This window comes from Oryctolagus cuniculus, chromosome 7 (genome assembly GCF_051225735.1).
Source record: "Oryctolagus cuniculus isolate XC-2025 breed Fujian yellow rabbit chromosome 7, ASM5122573v1, whole genome shotgun sequence".
In the NCBI taxonomy this organism is placed as follows: Eukaryota; Metazoa; Chordata; class Mammalia; order Lagomorpha; family Leporidae; genus Oryctolagus; species Oryctolagus cuniculus.
The window spans coordinates 120,795,174-120,813,247 of record NC_142873.1 but is presented as its reverse complement, the minus strand read 5'-3'; the positions used below and the strand labels follow the sequence as shown (position 1 = coordinate 120,813,247).

The 18,074-nt window shown below is 44.1% G+C and overlaps 1 protein-coding gene and 1 long non-coding RNA gene across 7 annotated transcripts in view; one reads left to right on the top strand and one right to left on the bottom strand.

The window, feature by feature from the left end:
* Positions 1-3,383, bottom strand: part of LOC149125709 (uncharacterized) — a 53,382-nt gene extending 49,999 nt beyond the window's left edge. For both annotated transcript variants that reach the window (XR_016211023.1, XR_016211022.1), the window contains exon 1: positions 2,706-3,383. This is a non-coding gene — a long non-coding RNA (uncharacterized LOC149125709). The remainder of the gene's footprint in view (positions 1-2,705) is intronic.
* Positions 3,384-7,102: 3,719 nt separating this feature from the next.
* ZYG11A (zyg-11 family member A, cell cycle regulator) overlaps positions 7,103-18,074 on the top strand; it is a 38,223-nt gene continuing 27,251 nt past the window's right edge. The window contains exons 1-2 of one of the 5 annotated variants that reach the window (XM_089300620.1): positions 7,103-7,205; positions 15,147-15,312. In XM_089300620.1, coding sequence (XP_089156746.1) covers positions 15,300-15,312 — 13 coding nt within the window. In that variant the 5' untranslated portion in view covers positions 7,103-7,205; positions 15,147-15,299. Of the gene's footprint in view, positions 7,206-7,566; positions 7,856-8,350; positions 8,632-15,146; positions 15,313-18,074 lie in introns of those variants that run through there. The other 4 variants (XM_089300621.1, XM_089300623.1, XM_002715624.6 and 1 more) reach the window with 4 other exon arrangements.

The window sequence follows — 18,074 nt, the reverse complement described above, 5'->3', positions numbered from 1 at the left end:
AGCATTAGACTATAGAACCATTAATGAAAGGTTACTGCAAATACTTCTTCGTTAATAGCAATGAGGTTAGTATATGGTGAGTATAGTTTTAAAACATAATTTAAATTTAAGTTTTGTAATTATTTTAATTTTCTCTCTCTTCATTATGTCACTTAATAGTGAAGAAGATAAATTTGGGGGTTGGTGCTGAGGTGCAGTTGGTTGCGCTGCTGCTTGGGACACCCTCATTCTCTGTCATAGCGCCAGTTTAAGTCCTGGCTGTTCTGCCTCCAGTCCAGGTTCTTGCTAATGCACCTGGGATGGCAGTGGATGATGGCCCCTGTGTTTGGGTCCCTGTCACCAAGAGACCTGAATGTAATTCCAGGCTCCAGCTTTTGCATGACCCAGCCCTGGCTATGTGGGCATATGGGAAATGAAACAGGATAGAAGATCTCTCTCTCTCTCTTGCTATTTTTCTTTCTGTCACTCTGCCTCCCAAATAAAATAAATCTTAAAAATAAAAACATACTTTTCTTTGGCTGATACTTAACCAAACAAGTTATTGAGCAGAGTTGTATACAGTCTTAACTCTATATAAATAATTAAATAAATAAATAAAAGCCTACTTCTTTCTTCCACTCCCAGTTTGTTATGTTAATTGACGTTAGTCTCAAGGCTGAAGTCTCCCTTTCTTCTCTTTTATGGTGTATCTCTCAATCTGCATCATAAAAGTCCAATGAATTAGTCTGCTTAACTCAACAAACTAATGAATGGCAGAAACCTTGAGCGCTCTGGTTTAAGATTCTGGTCTCAAAATTCCAGCCTTTATATTATTTTAAGAGATTGATTGATTGATTTGAAAGGCAGGGTGAGAGAGAGATCTTCTATTTGCTGGTTCACTCCCTAAATGGCCACAATGGCCGGAACTGGGCCAGTCCAAAGCCAGGAGACAGGAGCTCCTTCTTGGTCTCCCATGTGGGGCAGGGGCTGCTTTCCCAGGCACATCAGCAGGGAGCTGGATCAGAAGTGAGGCAGCCTGGACTAGAACCAGCACCTATGCCACAATGCTGGCCCCAGAATTCCAGCCTTAAACAGGTAAGAGCTCTTGGCTTCCAAAAGCCAGCCTTTGAAGCAGACTTGGGGCTGCGGTACCAGTGGCCCAATGTTGCAGAAGAACTGTGCATTCAGTAAGACAGCTGCTTCAAATCTTCTCGAAGGAAGGAGTAACTCAGTCAAGGACTGCCTATGGAGTGTCTCTTTTAGACTGGGGTATGAATCTTAAGAGCTAAGAACAAACAAAAAACCTCAGCTCTCCAGGCACTTTTACATTAATACACATTATAAAAGAAACAAAAGACAATCAAAGGGCTAGAATGTGATCTGCACAGGGAGGGGAGTGGCCCCAAGGCATCTGGTGGAGTCTCCTAAGATAAAGCAGATAGAAGTTCCCCAGCTCCAGCTCCACCCAGAGATGCAAATCTCCTATCCCGAAAAACCAATCTCTCTGGCTACAGAAAACTCACCCTACCTGAGAAAGTATTGTGCCCGCTGCTCCCCTGCAACCATAGGGTGACAGTGACCCTGGAAGAAGCTGTAGCTCCAGGAACACCATTCAGTTTCCGCACTACTCTGCCTCTACCTGCTGTGCTGGTCCACTTCTTCAAGCTCCATTCATTCTCCCTGCTCTAGAGAATTCATCACACCTGCGATGCTGGCCTCATCAGTCACAACATGATTGTCATATCTGAGTAAGGGAAGCAAGGGCTACCAAAGGCGTTTTCAATCTAATTCTGGGTTTCAATAATTCAGCCTTAAAGCTCTTCAAAACAGGAAACATTATGGATAATAAGCCAAAACACTAAACCTCAAAGCATTTTATGAAGGGAGGTAATTATGTACCATTTTACAGGTGAGGGAAAGCACGTGGCAGCAGTCAAGGAAGTAGGCATTTAAATCACACACACAGAGCCATCTGTAGATACAACCTATTGGCCGGCATGGTGGCACAGCGGGTTAAGCAGCTGCCTACTTACTATGCTGCTGGTAGCCCACATGGGCTGCTCCACTTTTGATCCAGCTCCATGCCTAGGAAAACAGTGGAGGGTGGCCTGAGTGAGACCGGATGGAGTTCAAGGCTCCAGGGTTTGGATGAGGCGGCCATTTGGGGAGTGAACCAGTGGATGGAAGATCTCTCTCTTGCCCTTCCCTCACTCTCTGTAACTCCACTTTTCAAATAAGTAAATCTCTTTTTTTAAAAAAAAAAGGGGGGGTGGGAGGAGATCTAATTTAACCATTAAGGCCAATCTCAAATGCCATTCCAATATATGCTTTTTGTCTGTCTCAAAGAACTGAACCCACTGACACTTTCCAACTTCATGATTTTCAACCTCACTTCACCCTCATTGTTAGGACCGCAGCGGCAGAAAGCATGGGTCTGAGCAGAGCAACAACTCACCAGACTGGTTCACTTCAAAAGATGTAGAACCTCAAAAGATGTAGAAGGAAACCTATCTGAACTTCCTTGATCTGACTACAACAGAGCTTTGTGAGGGTCAGTTTCTACAAATCCCCCCTTCCCCTCCAAGGACTCCAGTCACGAAGTACTGACCTTGAACACCAGGACATTCCCCCAAAATTAAACAAGACTTAATGAGAATCTTTGATCCTTCAAAGGCTTACGTATCACTGTCCCCTTATGAAGCCAGTAAACAGATCCTTATCCTTACCTTTTCTAGGAGCTTCTCTCCACTAGAGGATACTCTCATGTGTGTAATAAAGGTTTCTACTGTTAATCTGTCTATTGTCAACTAATTTGCAGACTCCCAACCAGTCAGACCTAAGTTGGTAGAGTTTTTCCTAACAGAAGAGCTAAATCAATTCATTAAAAAAATTAGCATTAATAGGAAGCCATTGTGTTAGAATAAAGGACAGTCCTTTAAATGCATCTATTTAGTGTTATATGCATCACTCATTTTTCTGCCTATCTATGACAAATAAGGAAAAGGATAGTCAGAGTCCATGAACCATCCTTAGGGAACCACTGCTCAAGATAATAATGTTGCTCAGGCATAGTTTCTTTTTCTCTAAGAATGAATATTGGAGCTGGCGCTACAGCATAGTGGGTTAAGCCACCCCAACAATGACTGCACCACCTATCAGATGGACATCACCATCCTGTATGAGCCCTGCTTTGAGTCGAGTCCTGGCTGCTCCACTTCTGATCCAGGTTCCTGCTAATGTACCTGGCAAGGCAGCGGAAGATGGCCTAAGTACTGGGGTCCCTGCCACCCATGTGGGAGACTTGGATGGAGTTCTTGGCCCCTGATTGGCTTGGCCCAACCCCAGCCATTGTGGCCATTTGGGGAATGAACCAGTGGATAAAAGATCTCTTTTTCTGTCATTCTGCCTTTCAAGTAAATAAAATATGTTTAAAAAAAAAAAAAAGGCAAACAAGCAAGCGTGCAAGCACTGCCAGAGCATATGACCCTTTACCAAGCGCCCCCCGCCCCCCAGACCTTTTACCTCTAGGCTGACCCTTTCCAGTTTAAGGCCACTGCCCTCTGCTCTAGGGTGATTCCCATTCCTCTGGCCATTTCTAGACATGTCCTTTCCAAAATAAAGGATTTACTGCCTGGAAAAACAAAGCAAGGCTTACAAACATATATATAGGTTAAAAAAAAATCTTAATAGCCAGTCTTTTGACATTTTATTTATCTTCTTCAAGTTTTAGTTCATTAATTTCAGAAAAATATTCCTAGAAAGTCTTCTGAGCACATTAGGCAAGGGGAGGGAAGAATTCAGAGAATGATAAAGATCCTCTCATCTGGTACCCTACTCCACTGTTCACTGGTTCGCACCAGTCTTTTCTGACATGAAATTCTAGGATCATTCCCTATACTTCATGGCACCAAAGTTTGAGAAATTTTACGAAGTTCTTAAATCCATAAAGACCTTGACTATCAGTTCTTAATTTTATTTCCTTAAACTTCCCAACTTACCTGTGTGTGTCTGCACTACTCTTCCCCGCCCCATTCAGAGTAGGGCGTGACAGTGACGGATTTCTGGAAGTGACAGCTAAATGAGACCTGAAGGACTAATAGAAATTTTTTTTTCACTCAATTTTTTTTTTTTTTTTTTTTTTTGACAGGCAGAGTGGATAGTGAGAGAGAGAGACAGAGAGAAAGGTCTTCCTTTGCCGTTGGTTCACCCTCCAATGGCCGCCACTGCTGGAGTGCTGCGGCCGGCACACCGCGCTAATCCGAAGGCAGGAGCCAGGTACTTATCCTGGTCTCCCATGGGGTGCAGGGCCCAAGCACCTTGGCCATCCTCCACTGCACTCCCGGGCCACAGCAGAGAGCTGGCCTGGAAGAGGGGCAACCGGGACAGAATCCGGTGCCCCGACTGGGACTAGAACCCGGTGTGCCGGCGCCGCTAGGTGGAGGATTAGCCTAGTGAGCCATGGCGCCGGCAGGGCTAATAGAAATTAAGTAGTAAGGGGAGGCAGAGTGGACAATAATCTATGTGCAAAAAAACACTTCTAAAACAAACAATTTCAGTGTACAGTGGTCAGACGAAAGGCTGTAACAAGGAAATACTGCTCGTTTAAGCTACAGAGGTACTGAGGGGCCGGACTATGAATGACCACTTAAAACCAACCTAAGCAGTCCGGATTTCATTCTGAGGATGGTAGGGAGCCATAAAAGTGTTTTAAACAGGAGAGAAAGGTGATCAGATTGTGTTTCAGATAAAGCACTAACAAAATGGGTCAAGGATTCAAAGGGATGCATCTGGAAACATCCATCAGCAGCATAGACCAGATCCTGAGCGAATGTTAAACTGAAGTGGAAAACTGAGGGACAGATGGGGGAAGATGGTCAGGACACTGGGAAGAAGTAATGGACAGCTCTGCCCCAACTTGCCCTTCCTTAAATAGGTGCAACCCTGTCTCTAATTTAAGGCAGGTACCAACCTTGACAGCTACAGCCATTTTTTTTTCCAAGTAGCCATTTCATTCACTGTTTTCAACACTTTTTTTTTTTAAATCAAGGTATCATTTTAACATTTTAAACAAATAAAACTTATTTGAAAACATTCTTGTATTAATGGCCATCTTCCATAAGTTAGACGCTGATTTAGGCCCGTGTATTACAACAAAACTAAGTTCTTGCTCTCCTGTGGCTGACTTTTTTTTCCTAGTAGCAGAAGCAAAAAAAATGCTGAAATAAATAAACAGCATGACAAACAGTAATAAGCAGGAAAGCAGAATGAGAGTGACAACTAATATGGGGAGGGTATGGTGATGGTGGTGAAGGTTGCTATTTAAGGTATGAAAGTTGGGGAAGTCCTTACTGATAAGGCAAAGTTTGAATGAAAATGTGAAAAAACCAGCCATAAGCATTGCTGAAAAGAGATGACCATGAGGACAGCAAGGAGCCCAAACGTGCTGGAGTGGTGTGAACAAAGGGGTATGGCAGAATATGAGGTGAGAGAAGTAGGGCTTGGGGGAACAGATGATGTCTATTCTTGGAGTGCACCATCCTTTGGATATTTTATTCTGTGTGACATGGGAAGCTACTGATGGGTTTTATGCAGAGGGGGATGGATCAGTTTAAATTATTACTTAAGACCAGTTTTTAATTTTTTTAAAAAAAATTTACTTATTTATTTGAAAGGCAGAATGATCCAGGAAGAGATACAGAGAAGAGAAAGGGAGAGATTGATCTTACATCCACTGGTTTATTCCCCAAATAGCTGCAATAGCCAAGCTGGGTCAAGCAGAAGCCAGGAACCACAAACTCCATCCTGGTCTCCCACATGGCAGGGGTCCAAATATTTGGACCATCTTCCTCTGCCTTCCCAGCCACATTAGCAGGAAGCTGGATTGAAGTGGAGCAACCAGGACTCAAAACAGAACTCTAATAAGGATGCTGGATGCCAGCATAGCAAGTGGAGTCTTAACCTGCTATGCCACAATGCCAGTCCAAATAAATAAATCTTAAAAATAGGGAAGTCATATATGCAATATGCTTGCATATGTTGTATATATCATATAGGTAATATGTTGAAGATGTCAGATATATGAATCAGAAGTTCAAAAGTGAGGGGTAGTGTAAATATATTAAAGAACAATACATTTGGACTAGCATTGTGGTGCAGCAGGTTAAGCTGCCTCCTGCAACGCAGGTATCCCATACAGGCATCAGTTTGAATCCTGGCTGCTCCCCTTCTGATCCGGCTCCCTGCTAATGCCCCTGGGAAAGCTAATGCCCTTGGGAAGATGGCCCAAGTACTTGGGCCCCCGCACCCATATGACAGACCGAATGGAGTTCCAGGCTCCTGGCTTCAGCTTGGCCCAGCCAGCCCTGGCTGTTGCAGTTATTTGGGGAGTTAACCAGCAGATAGATCTCTTGTCTCTCCTTCCTCTCTCTGTAACTCTGCCTTTCAAATAAATAAATAAATTTTTATTAAAAATAGGCATATATTGGCACATAGATTATTTTTTTACTTTTTAAGATTTATTTATTTATTTGAAAGGCAAAGTTACACAGAGAGAGAAGGAGGGGCAGAGATAGTGAGGTCTTCCATCCGCTGGTTCACTCTCCAGTTGGCCACAATGGCCGGAGCTGTGCCTATTTAAAGCCAGGAGCCAGGAGTTTCTTCTGGGTTTCCCACGCGGGTACAGGGGCCCAAGGACCTGGGCTATCTTCTACTGCTTTCCCAGGCCATAGCAGAGAGCTGGGTCAGAAGAGGAGCAGCCGGGCTTGAACCATTGCTCATATGGGATGCTGGCACTGCAGGAGGTGGTGTGGGAGACCTGGAAAAAGCTCCAGGCTTCTGGCTTTGGATGGGCCCAGCCCCACGCATTTGGGGAATAAAACAGTGGATTGGAAGATCGATTTCTCTCTCTCTGCCTCTGTAACTCTGCCTTTCAAATAAATAAATATATATTTTTAAAAATTCAAAAGGTAGATGAATTGGAGATGGCAAGCACAGACACATTTAGGAGAAGTTTCACTGTAAAGGTGTGAAGCGATGTGGGACAATACCTGAAGAGAGCAACTGAGTTAAAAAAGTATTCTTTATTATTTTTTATTATAATGGGAGAAGTATCAGCTTACATAAACAAGTGTGCCAGAGAGAGTGATCTGAGAAAGAAGGGGAAAATACATAATGCAGGAGCAAAAAAGGACAAGGCTGGATGGAATCGGTTCACACCTTGGCCTCAGGTAAGAGTTCAAACTAAGAGGAGGGAATGAAAGGCAGGGAGGGATCACAGGCAGAGGCCAAGAACTCGGGATGTGATTTTTCGGTTGCTGTTTGTTTTTTTTTTTTCCTCAATGAAAGGGGAAAGCTGAGAGTAGGAATGGGGGAAGAGATGTTCCAAGTTTGAGGAGAGAAGACATGAAATAGCTCACTTAACAAAAGCATAATGACTGGTCTTGCAGTTAGAAAACTTAAATTTAACTCGTCTAATTAACCTCTCCGTTTCCTTGTGGGTTAATGAGGATACCTACTGCCCAGGATTTTATTTTATTTATTTATTTTTTTTGGTAGGAAGGTTAAATAAAAAGAGTCACTGGTAAAGGAAAGCGTTTTACGAAGTTATTTGTACTTGAACAATAATTTTAACATTTGAAACCACTTATCAAGACGTCCTATTACAAGCCATTGTGATGTGTTTTACGGACATTAAGTTATTCCTTCCAATAACTTGGTGAGACAAAGCATTCTCATCCCATTAGACGTCAGAGAAACGGGAATCCTGCCTGGAGTTCCCAAACGAGTAAACGGCTGAGCTACTGCAGGCCCGGGCTCACATTCCAAGGCTCAGATGCGGGAACCTCTTTTCCAAGGCAGCTTCTCCAAATGAGCTAAGGTGTGTTCACGCCGTGACTGCTGCAACAGGTGATAAAGGCCTTCTTGGTACTATCCAGGTTTTTTTCTTAAAATACTTTTTTTCCCCTTAATATCCTTGCGAACGTTCTGGATTCGCGTTGCGTACTCACCAGGGCAGAAGTGGTGTCCGTATTTGATTTATCCAGTTTGCCCAGGCGCTGAACCGGCGAGGACCGCTCCGACAGGCGCCGCTGGCCTGAGTTTCAGGGGCAGGGTCTTTGACAAACAGATTAAAGCCACTGAACATGTCTTATGCCAGTCACCAACTCCACGGGGCCACCGAGAGGGGGACACGAAGGTGCGAACACACCCCGCGGAGCGGGCGTGAGGGAGCCGGCTGTGGCGGGCGGGAGGCGGGGCCGCCACGACGCCCGGCCAGGTTGGGGGGGGTGGTGAGGAGGCCCTGCCGGGGCGGGGCCGGGGGCGGGGCGGCCCCCCGCGGGCGCGTACGCGGCGCCGCGCCGGGCGTTTCAAAAAGCCCCTGAGGCGCGTCCCGGCGCCAGCCTCTCGCGCGCAACTTCTCGGGTCGCCGCCGCCTCTCAGCAGCCTCCGGGCGCCGGCCGACGCCAGCCGGTGTGCAGGTTCCGGGCCCAGGCCGCTGTCCGCCGTCCGCTGTCCGCCGTCCGCTGTCCGCTGTCTCCCCGGGGCGCGCGCGCGGGCGTCACCATGGTTCACTTCTTGCACCCGGGCCGCTCGCCCCGGAACATCGTCCTTCCCGACGCCCAGAAGGATGCCCTGGGCTGCAGCGTGGTGCAGGTGAGCCGCGCGGACGGGCGCGGGGGCGCAGGCTGGGGCGCGACGCCAGCCTGCGGCGAGCGCGGCAAGCTGTCGGGGGTGCGGCCCCGGCCCTTGCCGGGAAGTTCGGCCGGCGGCGCGGGAGTGAAGCCGCTGCGGGGCAGAGCCGCCGCGGGGGACTGCGCAGGGGAGAGCGGACAGGGCGCTGGGGGCGCGTCTCCCCCGAGGCCCGGCGCGCCCCGCGCAGCACCCCGACTCTCACCTCAGCGCTAAGCCGGGTGGTGGGAGCTTAGACGTGGGCGCTGCTCCTTGTGCCCGACCCGGTCCTTGGTGGAGCCGTCGTCCTGAGCTGAAGTTCCCCAGACCCTGGCGGTTTTCCCAGGGGAAAACCTGCGGACGGCGACGCTCCCGGGAGGACTGGGTGTGACTCTTTGACCGGGGGTCTGGAGGGGGGACTGGAATCCCGAAGGCGGAGATTCCTTCGATTTCGAGTGTTCCCCTCCCCCGAATGTCTATAAACCAAGCCCTGAGAAATGCGGACCCAAACTAGGTGTGCTTAGCGCCTGCTGTGCGTCAACGACCGCATTTCTGGAGTGGTCTCCGCGGTGGGAAAGCTGGGAACCAGTTCTGAACTTGACCTCAGCTGCTCCGACCCCGACTCCCCTTTCAGCCTGGCCCCAGGGACCACCCTCTAAGAACTCAAAATCCAGGGGCGAAGGCTTAGCTCCGAGATTAATTAGGACCGAGGAAATACCGGGGTGAGGTTGTGCGGTGTATACTAACGTCCGGTCGGACGGCTTTTGTGCCTCCAGAGATACAGCCTGTCCCCTTTTGGACTCATCTGCAAAAGCTGCGGTATAGTCTGTAAAGTGTTGGTTAATGCAAAAGTGGGGGTTTTGGGTGTGTATTGGACTCGAGTACTGCTGGGAATCGAGATACAGGATGTCTTTACGAAATGATCGTTTATCAACCCGTTTTCTCTGTCTGGTTCCATAGAATAGGTAACACTTTTTCCTTTATACGATATTATTAATTATTTTAATCATATAAATAATGCATGAGTACTATTTCCCCTAGGAGATGTATAAATACATTTATCTGCATTCATTTATGTTGTCTTAAATTTTCACTCAATAATGTTTCCTAACGCCTCATAATTTTAAGTGTGAAAGTTCCTTATGTATTTTGTTAAATTTATCCCTGTTTTTGATACTGTCAAATTGTAAGACTTCATATAAATATGAAATAAATAAAAACCTATTTTTGCACATTGTTCTTGTATCTTATAGTTTTGCTAATTCCACTAATTTTCCCTAGCTTTTTGTAGATTTCTTGTGATATTACTCAATAAACATCATCTGCAACTAAAAACAGTTTTACTAGTTCTTTCTCAGCTTATGCTTTTTAATAATACCTTTTTAATAATTACAAAATTGCATTTTCAAGAACCTTTTCTAGAGTATTATGGAAAAATGGTATGGTCAATTTTCCAGTGTTGTAGATATATGAATTGCTTGTAGTTTTGAAAGATGCTATTTGTCAACTTAATAAATAAGTTTCCTTCTATCCTCATTTGTCAGAGTTTTTTAAGATTATGAATGTGTGTTGAATTTTGTTAAATGCTTTTTTTTTGGGAATTTGAAATAAGTATATAGTGCCTTTATTCTGTTAATGTTAATTTTTTGTTAGGTTCATTGTGAATTTAACTTAATAAAGGAATAAACTGGACTTGGTCATGATGTGTCATTGTTTATATCACAGGATTTTATTTGCTAACATTTTGTTGAATATTTTTGTGTTTATCAGGGATATTGTTCTAGAAATATTCTACCTAGCCTTAAAAAATGAATTGGGAAGTCTTCCTCTTTTATTTTATGACTGTAGAACTTGTATTATATCTTCCCTATTTAATGGAATTCACTAGTGAAGCCATCTGAGACTTTTTTCTTTGGAAAGTTTCCTCTTTTTTTATTTATTTGAAAGACAGAGTTACAGAGAGGTAGAGCCAGAGAGAGAGGTCTTCCATCTCCTGGTTCACTCCCTAGATGACTCCAACAGCCAGAGCTGAGCTGATCCAAAGCCAGTAATCAGGAGCTTCTTCCAGGTCTCTTATGTGGGTGCAGGGACCCAAGGACTTGGGCCATCTTCCACTGCTTTCCTAGGCCATAGCTGAGAGCTGGATTGTAAGTGGAGCAGCCGGGACTTGAACTGGCATCCATATGGGATACTGGTGCTGCAGGCGGCAGCTTTATCCCCCGTTCCACAGTGCCAACCCCTGGAAAGTTTGATCTGTTTTTCTGGGAGAAAAATTTAGGTATTATGGGCTATTCATATCTTACGTTTTTAAAGAGGTCAAGAAGCCATAAAATTTATATTTGTATATGCACTTGATAAGCAGATAGTTGGCTTCTGTAACATAAATTATCAAATTTATTGTTGTAAAATTAAAATTGCTCATAGGATTCTTTTATCATCCTTTCAATGCATTTCCCTTTTGGTCATATAATTATCTATGGATTTAGAAACAGTAATGTATCTTTTCAGACATTCAGCTTTTGGTTGTGGTTGTATATCCACGATGCATGTTTACTTTCAATGATTTCTGTTTGTATTTTCAGAATTTCCTTTATTTTTCCTTTGCTTAATTTTATTTTTATTCTTTTATGGTTGAAAGTTGGGGCATTAATTTTATGCCATTCTTTATTTTTTCATCACCAGCATCCCTTTAATGAGGGGAGGGGAGGGTGAATATGTCATTATTCTCTAATGTAAACATTTAGACTTACACATTTCCTCTAGCATTATTTTGGTTAGCTATGGTTTGATATGTTATTCAGAATAATTTGTAATTTCTATTGTGTTTCTTTGAACCATGGCCTAATTTGGGAGTGGATAGTCTATATATAATATATTTTCAGAAATCATACTCTGGTTATAATCCATTTATATTTTTTGAGTTGTGACTCAGATATGGTCCATCCTGATGAATGTTCATGCATTTTGGAATATACATACTCTGATTGTCAGGTCAAGTTTTATTAATACTACCTTTATTATCCATTTTCCATCTATTTGATTTCTTTGTTTCTGTTTTCTGATATTTTAGGATTGTTTATTGTAGCATTCTCTGCTTGTTTTTATAAATTCCTGAGAAGTGTTAATTTCCTATTCTAATAGTAGATTGCTTTTTATCCTTCCAATTTTTGTTTCATGAATTTTTCAGATTGAGTAGGTGCATATACACTTAGGAATCTTAATTTTTCTTTTGAGAATGTTAATTCTTGAGGAATTAACCCTTTTATCATTTTGCAGTGTCTGTTTATCTCTAGCAAATACTGCTCTGAAGTCCCTTTTTTTTTTAAATTTTATTTATTTGTTTGAGAGGGAGAGTTATAGACAGTGAGAGGGAGAGACAGAGAGAAAGGTCTTCTTTCCACTGGTTCACTCCCCAAATGGCCACAATGGCTGGAGCTACCCCGATCCAAAGCCAGGAGCCAGGAGCTTCTTCCTGGTCTCCCACGTGGGTGGTTCTAGTCCCGGTTGGGGCGCCGGATTCTTTCCCGCTTGCTCCTCTTCCATTCCAGCTCTCTGCTGTGGCCCGGGAGTGCAGTGGAGGATGGCCCAAGTGCTTGGGCCCTGCACCCCATGGGAGACCAGGATAAGCACTTGGCTCCTGCCATCAGATCAGCGCGGTGTGCTGGCCGCAGTGCACCGGCCGCGACAGCCATTGGAGGGTGAACCATCGGCAAAGGAAGACCTTTCTCTCTCTCTGTCTCTCTCACTGACCACTCTGCCTGTCAAAAAAAAAAAAAAAAAAGAAAGAAAGAAAGAAAGAAAGAAAAAGGACAGGGCGATTTGAAGCTGACACACAGAGGAAGGCCATATGAAGGCAGAGGGCCAGCACCGTGGTTTACTGCTAGGCTAATCCTCTGCCTTGCCGCGCCGGCACCTGGCTCCTGGCTTCGTATCAGCGCCATACGCTGGCCGCGGCGCCAACACACCAGCGGCGGCGGCGGCGGCTGCCATTGGAGGGTGAACCAACGGCAAAAGGAAGACCTTTCTCTCTCTCTCTCACTATCTACTCTGCCTGTCAAAAAAAAAAAAAAAAAAAGCGGCAAACCACCAGCTGCCGGAAGCTGGAAGAAATAAGTAGGCCGGCCCCGCGGCTCACTAGGCTAATCCTCCGCCTAGCGGCGCCGGCAGACTGGGTTCTAGTCCCGGTCGGGGCGCCGGATTCTGTCCCGGTTGCCCCTCTTCCAGGCCAGCTCTCTGCTATGGCCCGGGAGTGCAGTGGAGGATGGCCCAAGTGCTTGGGCCCTGCACCCCACGGGAGACCAGGAGAAGCACCTGGCTCCTGGCTCCTGCCATTGGATCAGCGCGGTGCGCTGGCCGCAGCGCGCCTTCCGCGGCGGCCATTGGAGGGTGAACCAACGGCAAAGGAAGACCTTTCTCTCTCTCTCTCTCTCTCTTTCTCACTGTCCACTCTGCCTGTCAAAAAAATAAAAAATAAAAAAAATAATAAGAAATAAGTAAGGATTCTCCCTTGAGCTGTCATAAGCCAGTATCCCAGCTCATCCCTTGGTATTGTAAGGCTGTGCTCCTGAATGTTAGGAAATAGATTTCTGTTTTTAAGTCACCGATTTTCCTGTAATTTGTTAAGGAAGCACTTGGAAACAGACGTGTTCTAAATCTGCTCCTTTTCTCTTCTGTCTTTGAGATTTCATGTTCTGAGAACCAAATTGACAATCAGTGAGCAATACATAAATATCACACTGATACTAGAAGAAAACATGGGAGATAGTTTAAGGCATTGTTACAGACTGTGGATAAGACCCTAAAAATACAGGCAACAATAGCCAAAACATGCAGGTATTGTGGCATCATGGGTGAAGCTGCTATCTTGGACTCCTACATCCTATATTACAGTACCTGCTAATGCTCCTGGGAGCAAGGGGTGATGGAGTACTTGCGTCCCTAACACACCCGTGAAAGACCTGGCCTGGCCTATCCTCAGCCTTTGTGGCTATTTGAGGAAGGAAGCAGTGGATGGAATATTTCTCCCTCTCTGTTTTCCAGTTAATTCAGTCAATTTGAATGATATGGATATTATAAAAATATGCATAGATCTCAAAATTCATTTGACAGATAGAGAGACAGAAAGGTCTTCCTTCTGTTGGTTCAGCCCCCAAATGGCCGCTATGGCCGGTGCTGTGCCGATCCGAAGCCAGGAGCTTCTTCCTGGTCTCCCATGTGGATGCAGGGGCCCAAGCACTTGGGCCATCCTCCACTGCCCTCCTGGGCTACAGCAGAGAGCTGGACTGGAAGAAGAGCAACCGGGACTAGAACCCGGCGCCCATATGGGATGCTGCAGGTGGAGTTTTAAGCAAGTGAGGCATGGCGCCGGCCCCTCAAAATTTTTTTGAACCAAGCAAACTTATCTGTTCATTCCACTGTACCTCAAACTTTTTGAAGTATTTTGTACATCCAAAGGAAATGAAATCTGGGTGCTGTGTAGTGGGTAAAGCCACCACCTGCAATGCCGATATCCCATATATGCACTGATTTGTATCCTGGCTGCTTCACTTCCAATCTAGCTCCCTGCTAATGATCTGGGTAAAGCAGCGCAAAATGGTCCAACGTTAGCTCCTGCCAGTCACATGGGAGACTGGGTAAAGCTCTTGGCTCCTGGCTTCAGCCTGGCCCAGCGCTGGCCATTGTGGGTATCTAGGGAATGAACTAGTGAATAGACGATCTCTCTCTCTCTCTCTCTCTCTCCCTCCCTCTCTCCCTTTCTCCCTGTAACTCTTTCAAAATAAATAAATCTTCTGTGTATTATTTTCATGCTTATTGCAGCACTGTTACAGTAGTTGAGGTGGAATCAACTGAGGTTTCCATTGATAATTAGTAAATAATGAAAATTTACTATATATAGCCAATGGAACATTTTTCAGCCATGAAAAACTATTAAAATCTTGTCATTTGTAGCAACCTAGGTACAACTGGGGATGTCATGTTGGATAATAAGCCAGGCATTGAAACAAAAATAGCACCTATTCTTATGCAGTTTTATTTCATGCAGATAGAGTAGAGTAGTGGCCAACAGAATAGTAAGGGGAAGGAGGAGGCTTCATAGGGGATCTGAAAATATAATTAGATTACTTAAGAGAAATAAATTCTGATCTGAACAGGAAGGTGACTAGTTTACAATGGTTTATTATGTATTTTATAAAGAGCTAGGAAAGAAGTCTAAAGCTTTCTAACACAAAGAAATGATAGCTATTTAAGCCAGGGAAATGCTAGTTACCCTGATATGATCATTGTATTTTTAGTAGCTGGCACAAAATATACAATAAATCAAGTGTTGAGAATGTTATTTTTTAACAGTATAATGGAAAATAGAATCTTCTGTTAACAACTGAAGGTGATTTCATTACCTATCAATTATTAGAGGTGTAGGACATGTATGGCATGACCACCTTGATGGTGAAGTTTTGTGGATGGATTCTAACAAAGTGTGTTTGGGATTTGTTTGCTAGGAGGAGGCGTCTCCCTACTCTTTGGTGACCATCTGCCTGAAATTCCTGATTGCCAACTTGGAGAAGTTGTGTTCTGAAAGACCTGATGGAACACTGTGCCTTCCGGAGCCTTGGAGTTTTCCTCAGGAAATAGCTGATCAGTTCCTTGGGTTGATGACTTGGCATGGTAATAAGTTTTCTGAATAATCTGCTCTTGAAGTTCCTTCCTTTCTTCCATCCTTCTGTCTTAAAATTCTTTCTTTGTTTACTTACTTATTTTTGAGATGTAGGTAGAGAGATAGCTCTTAATTCACTGATTCACTTCCCAAACCAGGGCTGAACCAGGGCAAAGCTGGAAATGGGTGATAGGGAGCTAGCTACTTGAGCCTTCAACATTGGAACTAGGAACTGGAGCTGGGTATCAAACTTGGGTGGGTACATTGATGTGGAATGCAGGCATCTTAACTACTAGGCTAACCACCCAACCCTATAATTTTATTTTATTTATTTATTTTTTTTGACAGAGTGGACAGTGAGAGAGAGAGACCGAGAGAAAGGTCTTCCTTTTGCCATTGATTCACCCTGCAATAGCTGCTGCGGCTGGCGCATTGCGCTGATCCGAAGGCAGGAGCCAGGTGCTTCTCCTGGGCGGCCATTGGAGGGTGAACCAACGGCAAAGGAACACCTTTCTCTCTGTCTCTCTCTCTCTCTCTCTCACTGTCCACTCTGCCTGTCAAAAAAAATATATATATATAAATATATATATATATTTATTTTGAAAGTCAGAGTTATAGAGGGAGAGGGAGAAGGAGATTTTCCAGCTCTGGCTCACTCCTCAGATGGCCACAACAGCTGGGGCTGGGCCAGACTGAAGCTAGGAGCCAGGAGCTTCATCTGGATCTCCCATGTGAGTGGCAGGGGCCCAGACACTTGGGCTGTCTTCCACTGCTTTTCCCAAGCTGTTAGCAGGGAGCTGGATCAGAAGTGAAGCAACCAGGACCCAAACTGGCACCCATATAGGGTTCTATTGTCACAATATTGGCTTCTTAAACCCTGCTTTAATGTGTTCACTTAATTCAGGGGTAGGAACGTCTAGCCACAGGCTGTTAAGACAGCCACAGGTAGGGCTTGAAATTCAGTAACTGTATAGCAGGCTAATATTTAAGTAGGTCATTTTGTACGGCCCATATCCAAATAGCCCTTCGCATAAAAATGGTCCCCCACCCCTGACTTAATTTAACATGTTAAATTGTATAGCCAGAATTGTATTAGATGACTGATAAACATGAGATTCAGGGCAAATTTCTTACAAATAATGATATGTTTGTAAAAGTGTTATATTGAGTCTCTATCTATAAATTACCCATCAAATAAATTTTCAGAGGAATTAAGTTGATGAAGATGAATTCTATTCTGTTCTGTGGCTTTAATTTATGCAACATTGTTCTTCAGGATAAAGATAATCTGGAAGAAAGGCAGATTCTTTTTTTATATACCTTATTATCTCACAGTAAGGTTTTTTTCTTTTAAATTTTAAATATATAAAACTAGAGAAACTAAACCTCTATATATCTAGCTTCAATAATGAACAGGTCATAGCCAATCTTGTTTTTATCCAACCTCCACATGCTCCCTGCCCTACTTCTATTTTGAAGTAAGTCCCAGATATTATTTTAATTGTAAATATAGTTGGGGACTTTTTCTAAAAGTTTTTTTTGTTTTACTTTAAAATTTATTTAAGAAGCAGAAAGAGCCAAAGATCTCCCATCCATTGGTTTATTCCCCAAATGCCAGTACCAACCCAAGCTTGACCAGGCTGAAGCCAAGAGCTAGGAACTCCATTGGGTTACCAAGGAAGGTGGCAGGAAACCAGGCACTCAAGCCATCAATTGCTGCTTCCCAGGGGGCATGTTAGCAAGAAGTTTGAATTAGAGGTGGAACCAGGATTCAAAGCCAGGCACTCTGATAAAGGATGCAGGCATCCCAAGCAACATCTTAACTCTACACAAAACACCTGCCCTGACTTTGGGACTTTTTAAACAAAAATTTTATAAACATAGTTTTGACTTTGCAGTTAAAAATTTTAGCATAAATTTCTTTTTTTAAAAAAGATTATGTGTTTATTTACTTGAAAGTTAAAGGCAGAGAGTTACCATTTGGGGCAGGTATTTGACCTAGTAGTTGAGATGCCACATCCCATATTGGAGCACCCAGACTCTTTCCTAGATTCCAGCATTTGCTAATGCACCCACTGAGAGGCAGGAGGGATCTCTTCTACCCATGTGGAAGACCTGGAGTGAGTTCCCTGCTCTTGGGTTCCCTCTGGCCCAGTCTTGGCTATTGAGGGCATTTTGGAGTGAGCCAGTGGATGGGAGACCTCTTTTTCTCTCTGCCTGTCAAATAAATAAAAATAGTCAAGGTTCAGGCATTGTGACACTTCTTGGGACACCTGGGTCCTGTATCCAAGTGCCAAATCAAGTTTTAGTTATTCTACACTTTTGATCCAGTTTTCTGCAGATGTGCCTGAGGCAGTGGATGATGGCCCAAGTACTCCTGCTGCCTATGTGGGAGACCCAGATGGATTTTCTGGCTTCGGCATGGCCTGCCCCTGGCTGATGCAGGCATCTGGGGAGTGAACCAATGAATGAGAATGAAAGATTTCCTTCTCTGTCACTCTGCCTTGGGGATAAAAGAGTCTTTTTAAAAAAGTGGTCAGTGGTGTATCCTGTACTATCTACTTGTTTTATTTAGTTCAAAGTGACTGTAGATAAAACCGGATTTGATTCCTGATTCTGCCATATATGTTTACCTTGGGCAAGTTACTTAACCTCAAGCTTTAGTTTCCTCACCTATATAATAATAAAATAATAATTCTTTTGTAATGTTGGTACAAAGAGTAATGAGATAAAAGATTTAGAATAGTGCCTGGCACAGAGTAAGCAATAAATG